Source organism: Cataglyphis hispanica, chromosome 18 (assembly GCF_021464435.1).
Source record: "Cataglyphis hispanica isolate Lineage 1 chromosome 18, ULB_Chis1_1.0, whole genome shotgun sequence".
NCBI classification, from domain to species: Eukaryota; Metazoa; Arthropoda; class Insecta; order Hymenoptera; family Formicidae; genus Cataglyphis; species Cataglyphis hispanica.
The window spans coordinates 3,750,994-3,769,239 of NC_065971.1; the positions used below are offsets into that span (position 1 = coordinate 3,750,994).

Genomic DNA, 18,246 nt, shown 5'->3' on the forward strand with positions numbered 1-18,246 from the left:
CAAATCCCAATTAGAGACTATCGGCGGAGATCGCGTGTTCGTGCAAGGCGATGAATCGCGCGCGCGAGTCTCGGTTAGAGAAGAGAAAGAGAAAAAGAGAGAACTGGCTCCGACATTTTTGTCGCGCTGTGAAAGGTCAATAGGAGAATTTCACTCGTGCATCCTCTTCACACGATGCACCAACGTGGTCGCGCGCGCGAGAGGTAAAATCTCTACGGGCGCTAAGCGCGTACGTGCATGGTGCTCCTTTAACATCTGGCAAAAAGGATCTTGAAAGTTCAACGAACGCTCGACATACGAAATATGTGAGCCTTTGTATGAACAGAATTTTAGAAAAATATAATACACATCGGTTATGTGTAACGATAATTGGTATGACAGAAAAAATTTAGATCGATAAATCATACAATTTATTTTGCTTCTTAGAAGATCAAAGAAAAATCGAACAAATGCAACAGATGATGATTTTTGATCAAATTCTGTTAGAAAAGTAGAGAAAATAAATACTGATACGTGAAATTTTAATATTTTTACGATCGCTATTTCTAATGACATAAATTCTTACGCACTAGCAATTACGATCTATGACCTTTCCTTTCTCTCTTAGAGTTCCAACTATTTGTAAGAAGAGATTGACTCTAGCGACTGTTTTGCATAAAATTAATAACGCGCTCGTCTACATTATTCTTTGTCGCAAGATGAGTTTTACGCGCAATAAAAAAATGATTACATTCCGAGAAAGAGAAAGAGTTGGCGTCACAATCGAGCTGAAAACGCGAATTGTCGACAGACAAATAAAGGTTTTTCGCACGCAGCCTCTACACAGAGGCGGAAGAGGAACGTAAATTTTCCGGGAAACACTTCCGCGTGTAACTCGCGCGCGAATGAGGCAACTCCGTCATAATCACGCGCACGGAGTGGAGACGCTCTGGGAATCGCGCGCGAAAAATCGCAAACCATCCGGCAATCCGCCTCTCTTCGCACAGCTGTTCCGCACGGTAAAAAATCGCGCGACGCGAGAAAAAAGGCCGACGCATCGCGAACCGCGCAAGTTAATTTACCTAACTGCCGGCGTATTAATCAACGGCCGTAGGCCGTAGGCATATGAGTAGCAGCGTGATCGTTTGAGACTCGAGGGAAATTTATAGTTTCTAAAATGCGAAAGGGAGAGAGTCTCTGGAGATTGTAAAAATACTCGCTTGATTGGCTCGACGTAGAATGACGAAGGTCGATGATGTCTCCGTGTATCACATCGCGGGGACCGCGAATGCATCGCTTGACAAAGAAAAGGCTGTCACGAGCGAATGCGACGTCATTTAGGAGGCCCCGAAGTAGTCGCCGATGCAATCGTATAAATATTCGTAAATGTCCGTTGTCGCGGCGCGGAAACGAGGTAGAGAGAGAAAGAAAGGAAAAGAAAGAGAGAGAGAGAGAGAGAGAGAGAGAGAGAGCAGGGCTATTAATCATTAAGGATGCCACGGGCGGTATATGCACATATGTACGTGTAAGATGCGAATGGACCGTCGTGTGATTATACGCATATACGCGTATGTACGATAATCGTGTATACGTAACGGTAAAGGTGTTAGTGCATGTATAAGAGTCCGACTGAAACCCCGAAAGGAGGATCTACGTATGCACACGCGAGCGCGCGGCATGAGTTTTCGTTTCACGGTTGGAGGGATAATCCTTCTCTCTGTCACTTCTCATCTGTCTTTCTGTCCCACCAGCTAATTGAGTTGCTCGGTGCCGGCGAGATCTCCGTCACGTTCGTCCTTTCCTGCCGTTCTTTCTTTTTTTATTTTTTTTATTTTGACGGGAGGAGGGGGATGGAAGAGAAACTGTCGTCGTCATCGTCGTCGTGGTCTCCGTATCGTGCTCGTTTATAAAGGTTACGGTGTCTTTGGTCACGCCGAAATTAGATTTTGTCATTCAACCACCTGTACGAGAGGTACCTGTTGCTTCGGCTCTTTCAGTGCGCTATACGTATTGAGACGCGCGCGTCCCGTAATCCCTTACAAACTCGCAGAAAGTATTACGCGTGCGTTCTTCCGCGCTTGTCCCAACGCGCACGCCCGTTTCGTTCATTATACATCTCCGCTAATTACGTTTGCCCGACTCAATGACTATTACGTGTCGCATGCCGCGCAGAAATAAGAAACGCTTAATCCGTCCACGTCATCATAGATATGCTCCGAGACATCCCGAAATGATTCTTTTTGAATTGCTTTCTCAATAACGATGTGCGATTGATGCGAAAAACTTTTAATGAATTTTTGCAATACAGTATTTATCATAAATCTCTTATCTATGACAGATAAAAAATTAATATAATAAGAAATTGCGCTAAAATTATATATTATTAAATAATGTAATTGGTATTAACAAATTATGAGAAATGATGAGAAATTATAGCTATTTATCAAAACTGCAAGTACTCCGCGCAATGATATGTATGATTTATATGAAAATATTTTTAGCTGTCTGCAAAGAAGGCTGCCACCCCGTGCACGGTCACTGTAACGTCAGCGGTGAGTGTCAATGTCGGCACGGCTGGCGCGGCGAGCTGTGCGACCAGTGCATGCCGTATCCCGGCTGCAAGCACGGCTACTGCAACGGTTCGAGCTGGCAATGCATCTGCGATACCAATTGGGGCGGCATACTGTGCGACCAGGACCTCAATTACTGCGGCACCCACGAACCGTGCCAGAATGGCGGCACATGCGAGAACACCGCACCCGATCAGTATCGTTGCACGTGTCCGGACGGCTTTTCCGGGCCCACCTGCGAGAAGGTCGACAATCCGTGCGCGTCCAGCCCTTGCCTGAACGGCGCGACCTGCCACGAGCTCGGCGAGACCGCGCACTGCGAATGCGCCCCGGGTTTCACCGGACTTTATTGCACGACCGACATCGACGAGTGCGCCTCGCAGCCGTGCCAGAACGGCGGCACCTGCGTGGATGGGAAGAACAACTTCGCGTGTAACTGCCCACCCGCCTGGCAGGGCATTCTCTGTCAGTTCGACGTGGATGAGTGCACGCTCAAGGAATCGCCTTGCAAGAACTCGCTCACCTGCGTCAATCTAGCGGGCGATTACAGGTACGTTTGTTATTAATATTCGGGGATTTATGCGAGATTTTTAACTCTCTTCTATTGATAAAATCAAAATTGTATATCTTACGTATATTAAATTAATAGAAAAGAAGATACGTTTATCAGAATACAGAATAATTAATTAATAATGAATAATGTTTAATAATTTTATAGGAAAAAAAACCACAGAGTTTTACATTGTTATTCCTCAATACTTATCTGTTAATTTAAGAGAGAGATTGCTTATATTATTAATAGACATAAGTACTATGTTTTAACAGCGTCGTTCGCGAACATGATATAGTTATTGGAAATTAAATCGTTATAGAGCATTCTCCTCCGTTCTCTATATGATAAGTTAAACAATAATAATAATAAAGGCATTTTTATCGTTCGACTTACGACAGCCCCGTAATTACTCGCTTTACTACCCTCGTAAAATAACGTCGACGCGGGAAAAAAAATCGTATCGTAATCGATTCTATTGAACGCGACGTAAAAATTCGTTAACTCACTGCGAAATAGTGAATAATAATTAAGCAAGTTAAATAATAATTTGATTTGTCGACAGGTGCCGATGCCGGAGCGGCTTTACTGGCAAGAATTGCACGAAGAATATCAATGACTGCGTTGGCCAGTGCCAGCACGGTGCACTCTGCATCGATCTGGTGGACGATTATCATTGCAGCTGCACCGCCGGCTATTCCGGCAAGGACTGCGATGTCGACATCGACGAGTGCGCGTCCAAACCGTGCCAGAATGGTGGCGAGTGCCGGGACCTGGTGAACGCTTACGAGTGCGTGTGTCCCGTGGGCTTCACCGGCTATCAGTGCGAGATCGATCGCGATCACTGCAGCCCGAATCCTTGCCGCAACTCGGCGCCGTGCTTCAACACGCAAACCGATTATTATTGCCACTGTCCTGTACAATGGCAGGGCAAGAACTGTTCGGATCCGGCCTCGAATAATTCGCAACAATTCGGAGTGACGGACAACGAGCAGTACGGCTGCGGTAGCGAGGGCACCCCGTGTGGCGGTAAAGGCCGATGCAGCGGTGGCAGATGCATCTGCGATGCCGGTTACACTGGCATGCACTGTCACGAGAATATCAACGATTGCCGCGGCAACCCCTGCTTGAATGGCGGCACATGCGTCGATCTGCTTAATTCCTTCCAATGCATCTGTCGGGAGGGTTGGAGCGGCGATCTTTGCGATCAGAGTAAGTAATGGGAGATATATATGAAAGAAATGGGGGTAGAATAAAAAAAATCCTGATAGAATCCGACAATTTTGAATAATCTCAAAGGAATTTATGCTCTTTCAGATGTGGACGAATGCGTGACACAACCCTGTCGCAACAACGGTACCTGCGTAGACGGCGTGGCGGATTTCACGTGCATCTGTCGTGGCGATTGGAAGGGCAAAACGTGCGCACTGCGCGGTGGTCATTGCGAGCCAGGCACTTGTCGGAACGGTGGTACCTGCCAGGATCGCGGCGACGGTTTTACGTGTCATTGCCCGCACGGTTGGGAGGGCGCGGCTTGTCATATCGCGTCACCGTCAGCGTGCACGAGCAATCCCTGCGCGAACGGAGCTACTTGCGTGAATACGGTCGACGGCAATTATCGTTGCGTTTGCCGCGAGGGTTTTGAGGGGCCAAACTGTCGACGCAACGTGGACGATTGTCAACCAGTGCCCTGTCTGAATGGTGGTAAATGCGTAGACGGTATCAATTGGTTCAGATGTGAATGCGCACCCGGTTTCACCGGCCCGGATTGCCGTATCAATGTCAACGAGTGCGCGAGCGATCCGTGCACCGGCGGGGCAACTTGCGTGGATGGCATCGCAAGCTACTCGTGCATCTGTCCGCCTGGTAGAACCGGCACGCGATGCGAAATTCGTACGGCTGGTGGACCCGGCTGCATGGCCGCTACATGGGAGGATGATTGCAATGTGTGCGAATGCCGGAACAGCAAAAATCAATGCAGCAACGTCTGGTGTGGGCAGGGTAATTGCCTGAATGGTACCTCTTGTCTGGCCCATGAAGTCTGCGTTCCTAGTCCGGGCGAGAGCTGCCTAGCGCCACCATGTCCGGCATGGGGCGAATGCCGTCCGGTTGAAACCGGGAGACGAGTTGGCCCGCCAGCGTTACCGGCTCCACCATCCTGCTGGCCCGGACAATCTACGCTCGGGCCAACTTGCTCGCGGCTCACAATACTGCTGCGAAGGGATACCTTGGCGCCCGGAACATCGGTGGAACTGCTGTGCCGTCGCTTGAGAAAGCTTCTGGCCGATCTACGAAGGCTTCAATTAGTGGTACTGCTGTGCGATCTGAAACCCGGCGATAACGATACGGTGGAAGTGACCCTCTTCTCCGAGGCGGCGGCTGATGCAGCACGGGATCTCGGCGAGGCGCTGAGTCGCCCGCTGGCGAGACCTCTCATTTTAGCTTCAGTGCTAGAAGTCAAAGTGGAGACGGCGCTGCTCAGCGAACCTAATTCAGCTGGTGCAGCCAACACCGGCGGCTATATGGCCGTTCTAGGCGGCGCTCTGACGACCGTGTTACTATTAACGCTATTCGGCGGCCTCTGGTATCTTAGGACTATAAGACATAGATCGAATTTGACGGCAACTACTAGCAGCGAGACCTCGCTACATCGCCATCGTAGCGATCTAGACGAGAAGTCTAACAATCTTCAAAACGAGGAAAACCTAAGAAGATATGCCAATCCGCTCAAGGATCAGGATCCAGAGCCCAGAGTATCTGTCGTGAGACCTCTATCGGGCGCCTCGCTTGGTACCTTGACCGGCGCCGAGGAGAGTCTTGAAATGGTATCCGAGGAAAGTAGACACCGCTTACCACCGCTCTACAAACCACCTAGCGCCGAAGCCAGAAACAATACGGCCAGTTTTAGCTACGAAGAGGGACCGCATAAGCCTTACAGCAAGCCTAGATTACAGGAACCACCATATCCTCATCAGCAGCCGGGTACCAGCCAAACATCGGGGTCACATCAAATTCTAACAGTACACGTGTGATTAAATATTGTGGAAATAAACAATTGAAGAACACGTGTTAATGAGTTTCTTTTTCTTGAAGCAGCATCGATAAACGCGAAGAAAGATTCTCGGAGAGAATTGTCGTTGCGAAAATAGATTTTAGAATGACGCCTATATAAAGACTATATAAAAGTTTGGACAATTTGATTCTTTGTGATAATGGGAAATGCGACTCTTTCGACTTTGGAATAACTTGAGATAACTCTGAGGTTTTTTAAAGTTGAGCCAACGTTTAAAACATATTGGAGACAGGAAATGCAAGAAAAAGAGAAAGAAGCTGCGTGATTTTATTATGAAGTGTGAATTATCAGATAACGCATAAATTATTAATGATATTTTTAATTTGTATTTTTTTACAGTCAATCTATTCATAAAGCATCGTAAAAATTCATATGCTTAATATGTTTAATTTTTAGATAATTTTTTAAATGTATTACAAAAAAATTGGGCAATCCAAATGACATGACTAAATGACATACTTGGATTGAAAATTTGGAAAATGTTTGAAAGTTATTTCTCTCTTTTTCCTCGTTTGCCCCTGTATTGCTTCTGCGTGGCAATAATAAGCGATTGACAATTATAAATAATTTTAATGGTAAAGATCAGTTGTTATTGTTGTACATATGTACATAACTCGTACTTATTAATTTCGCTAAGTCTCTTTACTTTTTTTCCTCGGCGTTGCCATCTTTATATGCGCCTTGATTTTATACGTTTTATATGCTCGATTTTGTTCTCTTTTGATATTATTGTATACCGCCTCCCATCGCATTTTTTATTTCAATTATTTAAGAAAAATATACTTGGCATTATTGCACTTTGCACGAGATATACGTTTATCATGCATAATCGTCAAAGTAAACCTACGCTCTATTCAAGAAAGAGACGCATAAATGATGAAATAATGTGTAAATAAGTTAGCGGCAGAATTTCTTTAGATATATTCAAAAGTATTATGATTAACGCGTTGCATAGACATTACTAGAGATCGTTGTATGCGAAAGTTTGCTTTGTATGATATAACGTGGGCTCTTCAAACGTTCCTTCAGACGATATTATTGTGATACTCATAGAAGAAACAATGTCATTGTATAGGATTACTATGGTACTCCGCGTGTTCGTCTACTTTAACAGAGATACTGCCACTACGCGAAAAGGATATGCTATACAATGTACACTGTAAATCGCGGACACTGTGTTGTAAAGATCATATTAATGGTGTGAATAATGCGATTTTTTTATTAGAGAGAAAGAGTATTCGAACGCAGTGAAGATGAATATGTATATAGTGACGCTATATTACATCGTGGAACGATGTAAGTAAATAAATCTAAGTATATATCAGATTGTTCTCATCTCCCAGTCATCGTCGACCCCATCTTTTGATGTGCAATTTGTTTTCTTTTTTTTTATACTATAACATTAACCCCCGCCTCCCCCCACTGCCCTTTTCCCAGTGAAGCGTCCGTAATAAATTAGTTTAAATTGAGAAGTATAGTTCTCATTCTAGACGTACGTAGATTTACAGCAGGAAGGAACAAAGTTTTATCATAGATATTTTATTTTATGGAGAAAACTATATTATTGTACGAATACATAGATGCGAAAGACGGCGAATATATATATATATATATATATATATATATATATATATATATATATATATTATATATATTATTTTATATTATATTATTTTTATTTTATATTGTCTCGTATTAATAATTTCCAGAGATCATAAGCAATAGTTGATCACTTTTATATGACAATTCTCATATTCACTTCAAAACGGAGCAACGAACGGTAAAAAAAAAACCGTATCTATCGAACTAATGCTTTTGATCTAATCGACGATAGATAGTTAAGAAAAAACATCCACACGTTGTGATTATTCGTGTCTGACACTGAGAAATGTGTAAACGAATGCATGTACATAAACACCTTTTTATTATCCCTTCTTTCTCCCGTTCTTTTTCTCTTTTGCATAGATTTACACGACGATGTGAAAGATTTCAATAAAAAGTACAATCCTTTGACATGGTGTTTAGTTCAATTTATTACATCTTTTGCGTAATGTGTCGATGACAATACTTGCGTAATTCTTCTGTATTTCACTTAAAACGTGAAAAAAATGCGCTATTCTTTTGCAATCTTTTTTCCGGAAGAAAGAAATAGAAATTGATGAAAAAATCACATGTACATACATGCATTTACAATCCAAAGTTAAAAAACTAAGGAGCATTAATTGTTCATTAATACATGCGTATATTCGTTGATTTATATTACAAATCGATTACGGTGTTTAAATATTATACGTTCTTTCAGTAATGCGCCTAGATTTTATAATTAATTCAAACCGTTTATTTTTTTATTATTTCTCTAGATGAAAAAAAAAATTATAATGAGGAAATTATAATAAAGATCGTTAGTGACCAATCACATAAGAAACGATAAAAATATGTTCGTTTCTCTTTCTCTTCGGTGATAGAGATATGGGCTCGGCGCGACGGATCTTATCAACGGCGCCGATTTCAATGACCTGTCGCGATTGTTTCATTAGGGATAATACCGATGCTATTACCATCGAAAATGCGGCTAAGATTAACAAAGCAAACTCGGCGGGTCATATCTCACATTGCCGTCGATGCGATGACGAGAGATAGGACAACGAGATGGATCTCCCTCGTGTACGACCGCTCGCCTCTTGTGAAAGAACGATCTGCCGAAATTACAATACAATGGTCCAGAAGAGCCACTTGACGAATACTCAGTGAATGAATCACGCAACTCGCCACGACGATCGCGATAACCGCCCGTGTGAAACGCGATAGTAACTGCCGATCGACATTCTCGTGAGGAGAATGAGCTTTCTCCTCGACAAATCATTCTCGCAACGATTGAACGCAAGAAAATGAGAGCTATCATATTAACTCTTTCATTATTATAAAAAACGCGAGTAAGTGAGAATTGTTTATTATTGAATATCACGGAAATTTTTCGAAGTTGGTTTCACCAATTTGATTGATTTATTAGCAATTCTAATTGTAATTAATGTTTGTGAAGAATCATTATTGAAATCTCGAATCTTTTATTAAATGCTAAATATTATAATGCATTTTTTACTTATATTAAATCTTTCATTATCATCGAGGATATATAATATATGTTACAATTTTTCAAGACTTCTTAATATATAGATAAATTTATTTATCTCGACAAAGTATAAACTTATATATACGAAAGAGAAGAGTCTTCTCCCAAGACTCGATCATGCAGAGACACATTCGTATTGAAAATAAAATCTGCACAATTGTTCGATATTCATTCGACATTCTGGTTCTTTGCATGATTTCGACATTTTGTCCCTCGTGATTTAAAAGATATTATTGAAGAAAAACTCTTGCAGTTTAACAAAAGCGCTTTTTTATAAGAATACAAAGAATCTTAAATTTTTTTTTTTAAATTGTTGATTAAAAGATCAGGTGGATGTTAGTAGTCTTTTCATGTAATTATTACGAAATCGAGAATTGAAATTTAACGTGTCTACTCTTAAAAAGGAAATGTTAAATCGATACTTGTAAATATTGTTACTTTCTTTTCCTCAATGTTGATATTGTATAAGTGTCCTAATAGAATGTAGGCTGCTTCCGTTTGGCCAGTTGGACCTACCTTTCGTTGATCCTGGCCATATTGATTCTGGCTACATCTAGTCAGAGATGTAGCTTTGACCCCTATCAGAGGTGGATGAAGAAAAAAGATTTCTTCTGTTGCCGGTTAATTATTGTCGCATGAACATAATTCTATGCTCATTTATGACATGACAGTTTGTCATGCATCGTTTTAATATAACTTTAACTTTAATCAATTTAATGCCAAGTTATCAATCAAATTTAATAACTGGTTGAAGTAATAATGTTTAATCTTAATGAAATAAAATTAAATAAAATTATAAAAATATATAAAATATTTAAATATAAATAAATGAAATGAATAAAACGTTTATGTATCACATGGATAATTTGACGATTGACATAATATAGGACACGCTACGCGTATCCTATATTATATATAATGTAAATATTATTATATTATTATATTATATTATTATATTAAATTATTATATTATTATATAATATATTATATTATTATATATATTATATTATTATATTATATTTCTATAATTTTATTTAATTTTATTTTATTAAAATTAAACATTGTTACTTCAATCAATCAAATATTATCGCCAAATTATCCATATCACACATAAATGTTTTTATTAATTTTATTTTAATATAAATTACATATTATTATAAATATTATTATAGTAAAACGATGCATGACAAAAATTGTTAAAGCTTTTATTGATATGATAGTAAAGATGGATGGGCTATGAAAAATAATTTATATTTTTTTCAACTGTTTTTTTCAACTATGTTTGTTTTAATTTATATTTTAAATTATATTTCTAATATGTTTTAATGCACATTTAAAAAGTCTATTAAAATTTATTTGATTTCATCTATTCTAGCTCATCCATGTTGAGGCAACGGATTTATTTACAATCTACAATCTACACTTGCATCTACAATATCTACGGATCCGTTACCTTAAAATAAAATAAAATTTATCACTCACCGGCACTGATGCGCAACAGCGGAGATTTGGTCTTGAGGCTACGTTGTCTGCAACACACAAATATAAAAGCCAAATTATAAGCAACGCTTAAAATAATTAATATTTCAATAAATTATTATTGTACGCATCGAATTTTATATCCGATGGGTATAATAATAAGAAGGTATACAAATATGGAATATTTTAAAAATTTTAAAAAAGAAAACTATTTTTTTTAAATAAAAACTTTTATAATATAAATCTCTCTTATTTAAACTATTCAAACAATGATCGAATCGAATTAATGCATGTACGGGATTTATAATAATTAATATAAAAAAAAATAATACTCACCCTTGGGTTGCTCCGCCGATGCAGGATGCCTCTCCTAGGCCTCCTCCTCCTCTCAGAATGTTAAGGTTGCTACGTTGATCTGTAACATATTAATAGAAGATTTAAATTAAAGTAGCGCTCAAAATAATTAATATTTTAAAAAATTTATCATTAATGTATTGAGTTTTATATTCGATGTATATAATAATAGAGCCGATCAATAAAATAATTTTATAAATTTTGAAAAAAAGCTACTAATAACTCTAATAATTTCCTATAAAAACTATAATCTAAAAGTAAAAATCTTTTCCTCTAATTCTCTCTTATTCAAATCATATAATTACGAAATCAAATTACACGATTAATTGTTTAATTTAAATTGAACGTACGCAATTAATAAATAATTAATATACAAATAACAAATTACTTACCACAGGACTGCTCCACCGATGCCCGATGTCTCTCCTAGGCCGCCGCCTCCTCCTCCTCTCTCAAGTTGATTTACACGCGCGATACTTTACGGCACTCCCGCACTTTTATAAAAAATATTACTTCCGCACTTGTACGCGCGATACTTTGAACGACACTCCCGCACTTTCGGATTTCGGCACGATCGAACCCCGTTTCACACGAGAATTATACTGCGAGTCGACAAGTCGGGAATTCACCGATTACTCCGAGCAACGTTGTGTTGACACGCGACTGTTACTTTACTGTTTGAATGTTGTGCGAATGATAACACGTAGGAAAGGAATTCGAGCGTCTCACCCCACTACAATTCTATTCAAGTGTCGCCGTATAAATAATAACAAAGTCGTGATATGTAAATAATAGCGAATGTTTACGTTGCCAAGGCCGAATACCGTGTGATTGTTAATTCGCTGTCGAAATATTTTCCGTACTGTGATGTATGTATACAAACGGAATTATATTAAATTACACAGGAATTTTAAATTATAGATCAGATAAATTATATATCAATTATTAAATTAACAATACATCACGTAATTCACGAATGGAACATTGCGTTACCAATACATGAATTCCTTTTCTATCTATAAGAGAATCGCGCGAACTAGAAAATTCTGATTATCGCCAAGTTTCACGGTTCTATCGTAGCTTGCGATTAAACTATTAACGCCAAAAAAAGTACATTTATAATCTATTCAGATTTTTTAATCCAAAAGTTGACTTGAATTTTGTTTAAAATATTTTATAATTTTTTTTTCCCATGGCAACTTTACGAGTAAATACTCAGAATGTAACAAAAATTATTTAAGAAAAGTATTTCTTATTAAATAACTATTCTGAAATGTTAAACGCATTTTAGTAATATATATTTTACACACGTACGTTACTCCTTAAGGATGTGGTAATTTTATTTCTTTTTATCGCTTAAAGAATACAAATAAAATTTGAAGATATTACGCGTATACAAAAATACAAATTCTTTTTCAACACATATTATTAATCTAAAAACAGTTATTCGCAAGACATTTGCAAAACCTGATATTTATTCGTCTGACCCTTGTTCTCATACAATAATAAAACACGCGAAATAAAATGTTGCGCGCCCTAACACAATTTGACGCGATCAATAACAATCAATAGATAATATCAATCGATAATTTAAATTATTCGATTATTACATTATTGACTTAGATTCACTCGGCATTCCCGACACTTATCGCGCGCGACACTGCGCAAAAATTCAAAATGACGTGCCATCATGGCGGACGCGCCGATATTTGGCGCGCAAATATCGTAGACAAGCGCGATCGCTTATATTAATGAAATCCGTCGCGGCGACGAAATCTCTCGATGCTTTTCGATGCTTCTCGATAAGCTGAATGCTGAACTACATATCGGACTGACGTACATCGCGAAATATCTGCATATTAGAAATCGTTGCCGTTACTTCGACGGAGCGTAGAATGCATCGATCACGCAGAGATACGCAGTTAATTACAGCTAATTGCGAGATCACACAAGTCGGTTAATGCTGAGATGATTACCTGTCATTAAAATCGACATCCTCGACGTTCATCCGAGTACGAAATTTGTCCGGGACGGATTAAAAAGACGCAAAAAGATGGAGCGATTGCACTTCGACTGCACACCGGCGACGCACGGCTTCAAGTAATGGTTTGATCCAAAATTCAGTCACGTGACCGCGACTAATTTCGCGCGGTTACGCGAGACATAATTCCCTAGCGGTTACATAACTGTACGTATATATATATATATATATATATATATATATATATATATATATATATGTATATTTAATATTTCAAATATTATATTAATTGGATTGGATGTTATATACAATCTACATATATTATAATTTTATTCTATAATGTGTGTATGTACACTGTGATCATGTTTTTTCTCCTGCATATTTTCTTACACAAAATTGAAAATATTCGAAACGTACTCGCATATCTAGATATTTGTGCACCATGACTGTCGATTAGAAATTTTAAATTATATGCGTAGCGCGCGTTTATAGTATTCTAGTATTAAAAATTTGAGAAAGTTCAAAAATTCATTATATGATATATAACTTTTAATATGCCTGCTTATAACTTGTTTGTTACGTAAATTTGCAACTAATTTCACATAACGAATTGCTATCAATTTACAAAAGAACGTTATGTCTAGTATGATAATATTTATATAACATTTTGTTAAATTATATCACTAATTTCAAGTGAGAATAATAAATATTCGCAGATATGGATCTCACACAAGTATTTAAATAATATAATTTGATTTCTATGATATTCTAATACATGCATACTTTCTACTCTTCTTCAATAGCTAAAAGAATAAGCACATTAAGTTTAAAACTAGAAAAATATTTTCTTATATTTCATTATTCGAAATAATGTCCTAGAGTCAAAACGTTTTAATTATTGGCAATTATAAGATGTAATTACAAATAACCTTATATTAATATTTAAACGTGTTATTCAGACATTAAAAGACATCACGCAGAGATATGCAGAAGATGCTGACGAATATGAGGAGATGGATATGGAGATGGATATTGAATACGAAAATGAATATGATTATAAAAATGAATATGAATACGAAAATGAATATGAATACGATAATTTTGAAGAGGAAGAGAAAGACATTGTCATGGAAGAAGAAGAGAAAGACATTGAAACAGAATCAGAAGTTATTGACGAAACCGACGGAATAACAGAATATGCAGAAGAAATCAAGAAAAAGAGGCAATTAAGAAAAGAAGCCGAGGCTGAAGAAAAGGAGAAAGAGTTGCGGCATCTGATCGGTGTAACTTGAGCTTGGTAACTGTAGTTTAATAGGAAACTTCAGTAACGAATGTTCCGATGTTTCGGTTTCTGTAAATTATTATATTAAAAATGCTCCAAAAATTAAGAGAGCTAAAGCAATGCAAATAAATAATAAGACCGATTTTCTTCTTTAAAAATCTCTAATCAACTGATACGATAAACACAGGAGATCAAAAAGAAAACGGACGACGATGAGTCCGAGGAAACACCGATCACACCGGAGGACGAAATCACCGTGAGCGACCGAGTATCCACCGAGAGCTCGATCCATCCGTGTTTACGCGAAATAGATATCAGCGATTCCCAATTAAAACTAGTGAATCCGTATACGGTGTATCAAATACCGAACGATCCCGGATTACTACCAGCTTTCTGGATATTGCATGACCCTCCGCCAATTTACAGCGCGGATGGAGTGCAGAAATTCTACGACATAGTGAAGCATTGTGGTCTGCGGTCGATTAGTTCGCTAGGAAAAATGCTCGTAAATGATCAACTAAATTTGCAACACTACGGGCTCGAATTGTCGGTGATAAGAGCGATTTGCGAAGCTCTGGAAGAAAACCCTTATGTGCAAACGGTAAATCTCAAGGTACTGCAGACTTACAAATGATCAAATAACAATTTGATTTTTTTAATAGAATTCGCAGAGATATTCTCTAAATAATTGAAAAAAATTATTTACAAATCATCTTACATCTAGATTTTTATAATATAATACAAATGCGTTAATTCACACATCAGACATTTTTTTCTTTTAATTAACAATTCTCATCATAGGGCAACAAACTATCCTCGGAAGTATGCAAATATCTAAACAATTTGTTGCTTAAGAACACTATAATAACCAATCTGTCGTTGTCGGGTTGCCAAATCGGCGCGAACGGTGCAAGTAGATTATCCGATGCGATATCGACGAACACAACTCTAAAGACGCTCGATCTCAGCAGCTGTCACATTGGAAACGAGGGCTTCGAATACATCGCGTCTGCATTGTCTGATAATCAAAGCTTGGAGAGTGTTAATCTATCTGACAATCATCTGGATGAGACGTGTTCCGAAAATTTGCATAATCTACTCTCGTACTCCCAATTTTTGACACATCTGGACTTGTCCTGGAACTCTCTATATAGCTCTGAAACTTGGAAAGCTCTTATCAGTGGGCTAAGGAAAAATCAGACACTAAATTCTCTGAATTTATCTTGGAATGGACTTAATGAACACTGCGTGCCTTATCTGCATAGATTATTAGTACGTTCACAAAGCCTCGAGAAGCTGGATTTAAGCTGTAAATATATATTTTTTATATATCATTATGAACAGAATATATTATATGTATATATATATATATATATATATATATATATATATATATATATATATATTTAATGAAAAAATAATAAAACATTTCTATAGAGATAATCTTCATTTAACAAAACAGCTCAATGTTTCTTCTGTATGTAAAAGCTCATATATATGTATATATATATATATATATATATATTTTATTACATTTTATAAATAGTGATAAAGTATCACAAACGCAATATAAAAGCCTAAAATATCAATATCTAGCACAATCCAACAATCCTTACACTCTAACAACAAGTGTTCTTTTCCTATATTGGATTCATAGGGAATAGATTTACCGAAAAAGATGCTGTATCCATCGCGACAGGACTATCGAAAAATAGAACGCTTCAGGAATTAAATCTGGGAAACAATCCTTTAAGAGCGCAAGGTGCTCTAGCTTTGATACATGCAATCACACCGCAAGTATCACCTAACAGTGTGTTATATCTTTTGGACTTGGAAAATGTTTGGGCGAATAAGGATGTTCTTCAAGAATTGGAGGAAATCGAAAAGGATAAACCATGGGTTGTCATCAAGTTGGGTGGTATTCTGAGCAATTACAAACTTGTTGGACCAAATGTTAGAAGAATACTTCTGAAAAGAGCGAATTATGAGACAATGCCACGGAAACATAATCATCGATATGATTTTGGCCACTTTGTGAGATCGCTGACAAATAAAAAAATTTTGCGAGGCATGTTCGAAATAGAATTCTTTTTAAACTTAGATTTTCACAAATTTATAAAAAACAGAAAATCCCTCTTCTACCTGTAAGAATATTTTTAAAGAATTATAAAGAAATTTATTTTTGCAGCAAAATTTGTAGAGCTGGTACAAAAATTTAAACTGAAGCTTTCGACATCACTCCTCAATGAGATTATGAATGCATTTGAAGGACCACAAAATACTGTCGATCAAGAGCTATTAAAATCAATTTATTTCCAAGAATTTCCGGAAACTACAGCGTCATTACCAAAATTGAATGAAAACAAAGGAAATTTAAATCATAAAAATAAAAATAAAAATAAAAATAAAAATAAAAAGATACAAAAGAAATAAAAAACTAAACACACAAAAAAGTAAATGCAAGAGAAATATAAAAATAGACAAATAAGAAAAATAAATTAAGGAATCTATATTAAAGAAACAAAATATCTTCTTTATTTTCATCTCTGTTGAAAAATTCTTAAAAAGTAATAACATATATATAAAAAATTAACAATTATCTTCAATTATTAACCAATGACAAAAAATTCCTTTTAACTTTGCAGATAGTGCAGGTCTAAATATGTACAAGAAAAATTTTAGAATATGTATATTATCATTGTATATAATAGATAGAAAAGATTTTGTAATCTTTTTATAATTATATTCCATATTAGTTTCATAATATAATTATTATTTCACAAAAATTAGCATTAAAATTCCAGCATTACTTTTACATTTAATGAAATTAGAAATATCAATTTGTGAATTTAATTTAATCTATGTAAAATATTCTTGCTGCAATGTCATCCACAATCCAATTTATACCATCGACTAGATTTTCACCTGTCACTGCAGAACACTTATAGATTTGCCAATGATGAGTCTTGATATTCGGTAATTCTAAAATTTCCGCTATGTCAGATGAGGACAATGCACCAGGCATGTCTTGCTTATTTGCAAATACAAGGAGACTTGCCCCCTCTAATCTCTCTTCTTGCAAGAGCTTGTATAACTCCGTTTTACAATCGTCCAATCTCCTTCTGTCCGCACTATCTATTACCCAAACAAGTCCATCCGTAGACTCAAAATAATTTCTCCAATATGAACGCAGTGATTTCTGTCCACCCACATCCCATACATTGAGTTTGTATCCGCGATGTTCTAATGTCTTGATATTGAAGCCAAGCGTAGGTGATATAGTATCTATTGGTTCACCACTAAGTCTTTTCAACACTGTTGTCTTGCCCGCATTGTCCAAACCCCTGAAATGATAAATGCATTAGAATAAAAAAAAAATGTAATGCATAATATATTAATAAAAGGAATAAGTTGTATCTACATGATAATATCAATTTTAATCGCCATTAAATTGTCTAATATCTGAAGTTAAGTTAAAATTAAATTTAACCTGTCAACGCGTAAGCTAACCACAAACTGAATATATAAAGTAGATACACAAATGCGAATACATACAACATTAAAATTCGCATCTCCTTTTCCTTCTGCTTCAATTTTTTTAATACGGTTAACAGACCCATTATCAATGATAAATTATCTTACAATGTTCAGATCATTGACATAAATATTTGTGAATAGAATTCCTTCAAACAGACAGATGTTTCTAACCTCCATCCTCCATACACATTTCCGAAGCAGCTTTCAACTATTACTTTTCTCTTTTCACATATATAGGAAAAAAAATATTACAAAATAATTTTTAAAAACTTATTTTAATATGATATTGATTCTTTTTTATTAATTTAATT

The 18,246-nt window shown here is 36.9% G+C and overlaps 4 protein-coding genes across 6 annotated transcripts in view; 2 read left to right on the forward strand and 2 right to left on the reverse strand.

The window, feature by feature from the left end:
* Positions 1-6,172, forward strand: part of LOC126856181 (protein jagged-2-like) — a 39,581-nt gene extending 33,409 nt beyond the window's left edge. Inside the window, exons 4-6 of one of the 2 annotated variants that reach the window (XM_050604459.1) lie at positions 2,481-3,099; positions 3,665-4,311; positions 4,399-6,172. In XM_050604459.1, coding sequence (XP_050460416.1) covers positions 2,481-3,099; positions 3,665-4,311; positions 4,399-6,131 — 2,999 coding nt within the window. In that variant the 3' untranslated portion in view covers positions 6,132-6,172. The remainder of the gene's footprint in view (positions 1-2,480; positions 3,100-3,664; positions 4,312-4,398) is intronic. The other variant, XM_050604460.1, reaches the window with a different exon arrangement.
* Positions 1-18,246, reverse strand: part of LOC126856191 (INO80 complex subunit D) — a 424,295-nt gene that overhangs the window by 392,921 nt on the left and 13,128 nt on the right. The window lies entirely within an intron of this gene.
* LOC126856429 (leucine-rich repeat-containing protein 74B-like) lies at positions 14,244-17,047 on the forward strand. Its single transcript, XM_050604897.1, has 6 exons — positions 14,244-14,399; positions 14,586-15,011; positions 15,200-15,707; positions 16,056-16,466; positions 16,587-16,788; positions 17,044-17,047. The coding sequence occupies exons 1-6, from the start codon at positions 14,244-14,246 to the stop codon at positions 17,045-17,047; spliced, it is 1,707 nt and encodes a 568-aa protein (XP_050460854.1).
* On the reverse strand, positions 16,911-18,156 carry LOC126856214 (ADP-ribosylation factor-like protein 2). Its single transcript, XM_050604510.1, has 2 exons — positions 17,954-18,156; positions 16,911-17,742 (listed from the first exon to the last, which is right to left on the reverse strand). The coding sequence occupies exons 1-2, from the start codon at positions 18,016-18,018 to the stop codon at positions 17,253-17,255; spliced, it is 555 nt and encodes a 184-aa protein (XP_050460467.1). The 5' UTR covers positions 18,019-18,156; the 3' UTR covers positions 16,911-17,252.

Coding starts and splice junctions, on each gene's coding strand:
- LOC126856429 (XM_050604897.1), top strand. CDS start 14,244: ATGGAAGAAGAAGAGAAAGACATTGAAACAGAATCAGAAGTTATTGAC. Junction 14,400..14,585: donor AGTTGCGGCATCTGATCGGT/GTAACTTGAGCT, acceptor CGATAAACACAG/GAGATCAAAAAGAAAACGGA. Junction 16,467..16,586: donor AAATAAAAAAATTTTGCGAG/GCATGTTCGAAA, acceptor TTATTTTTGCAG/CAAAATTTGTAGAGCTGGTA.
- LOC126856214 (XM_050604510.1), bottom strand. CDS start 18,018: ATGGGTCTGTTAACCGTATTAAAAAAATTGAAGCAGAAGGAAAAGGAG. Junction 17,743..17,953: donor GAGATGCGAATTTTAATGTT/GTATGTATTCGC, acceptor TTATCATTTCAG/GGGTTTGGACAATGCGGGCA.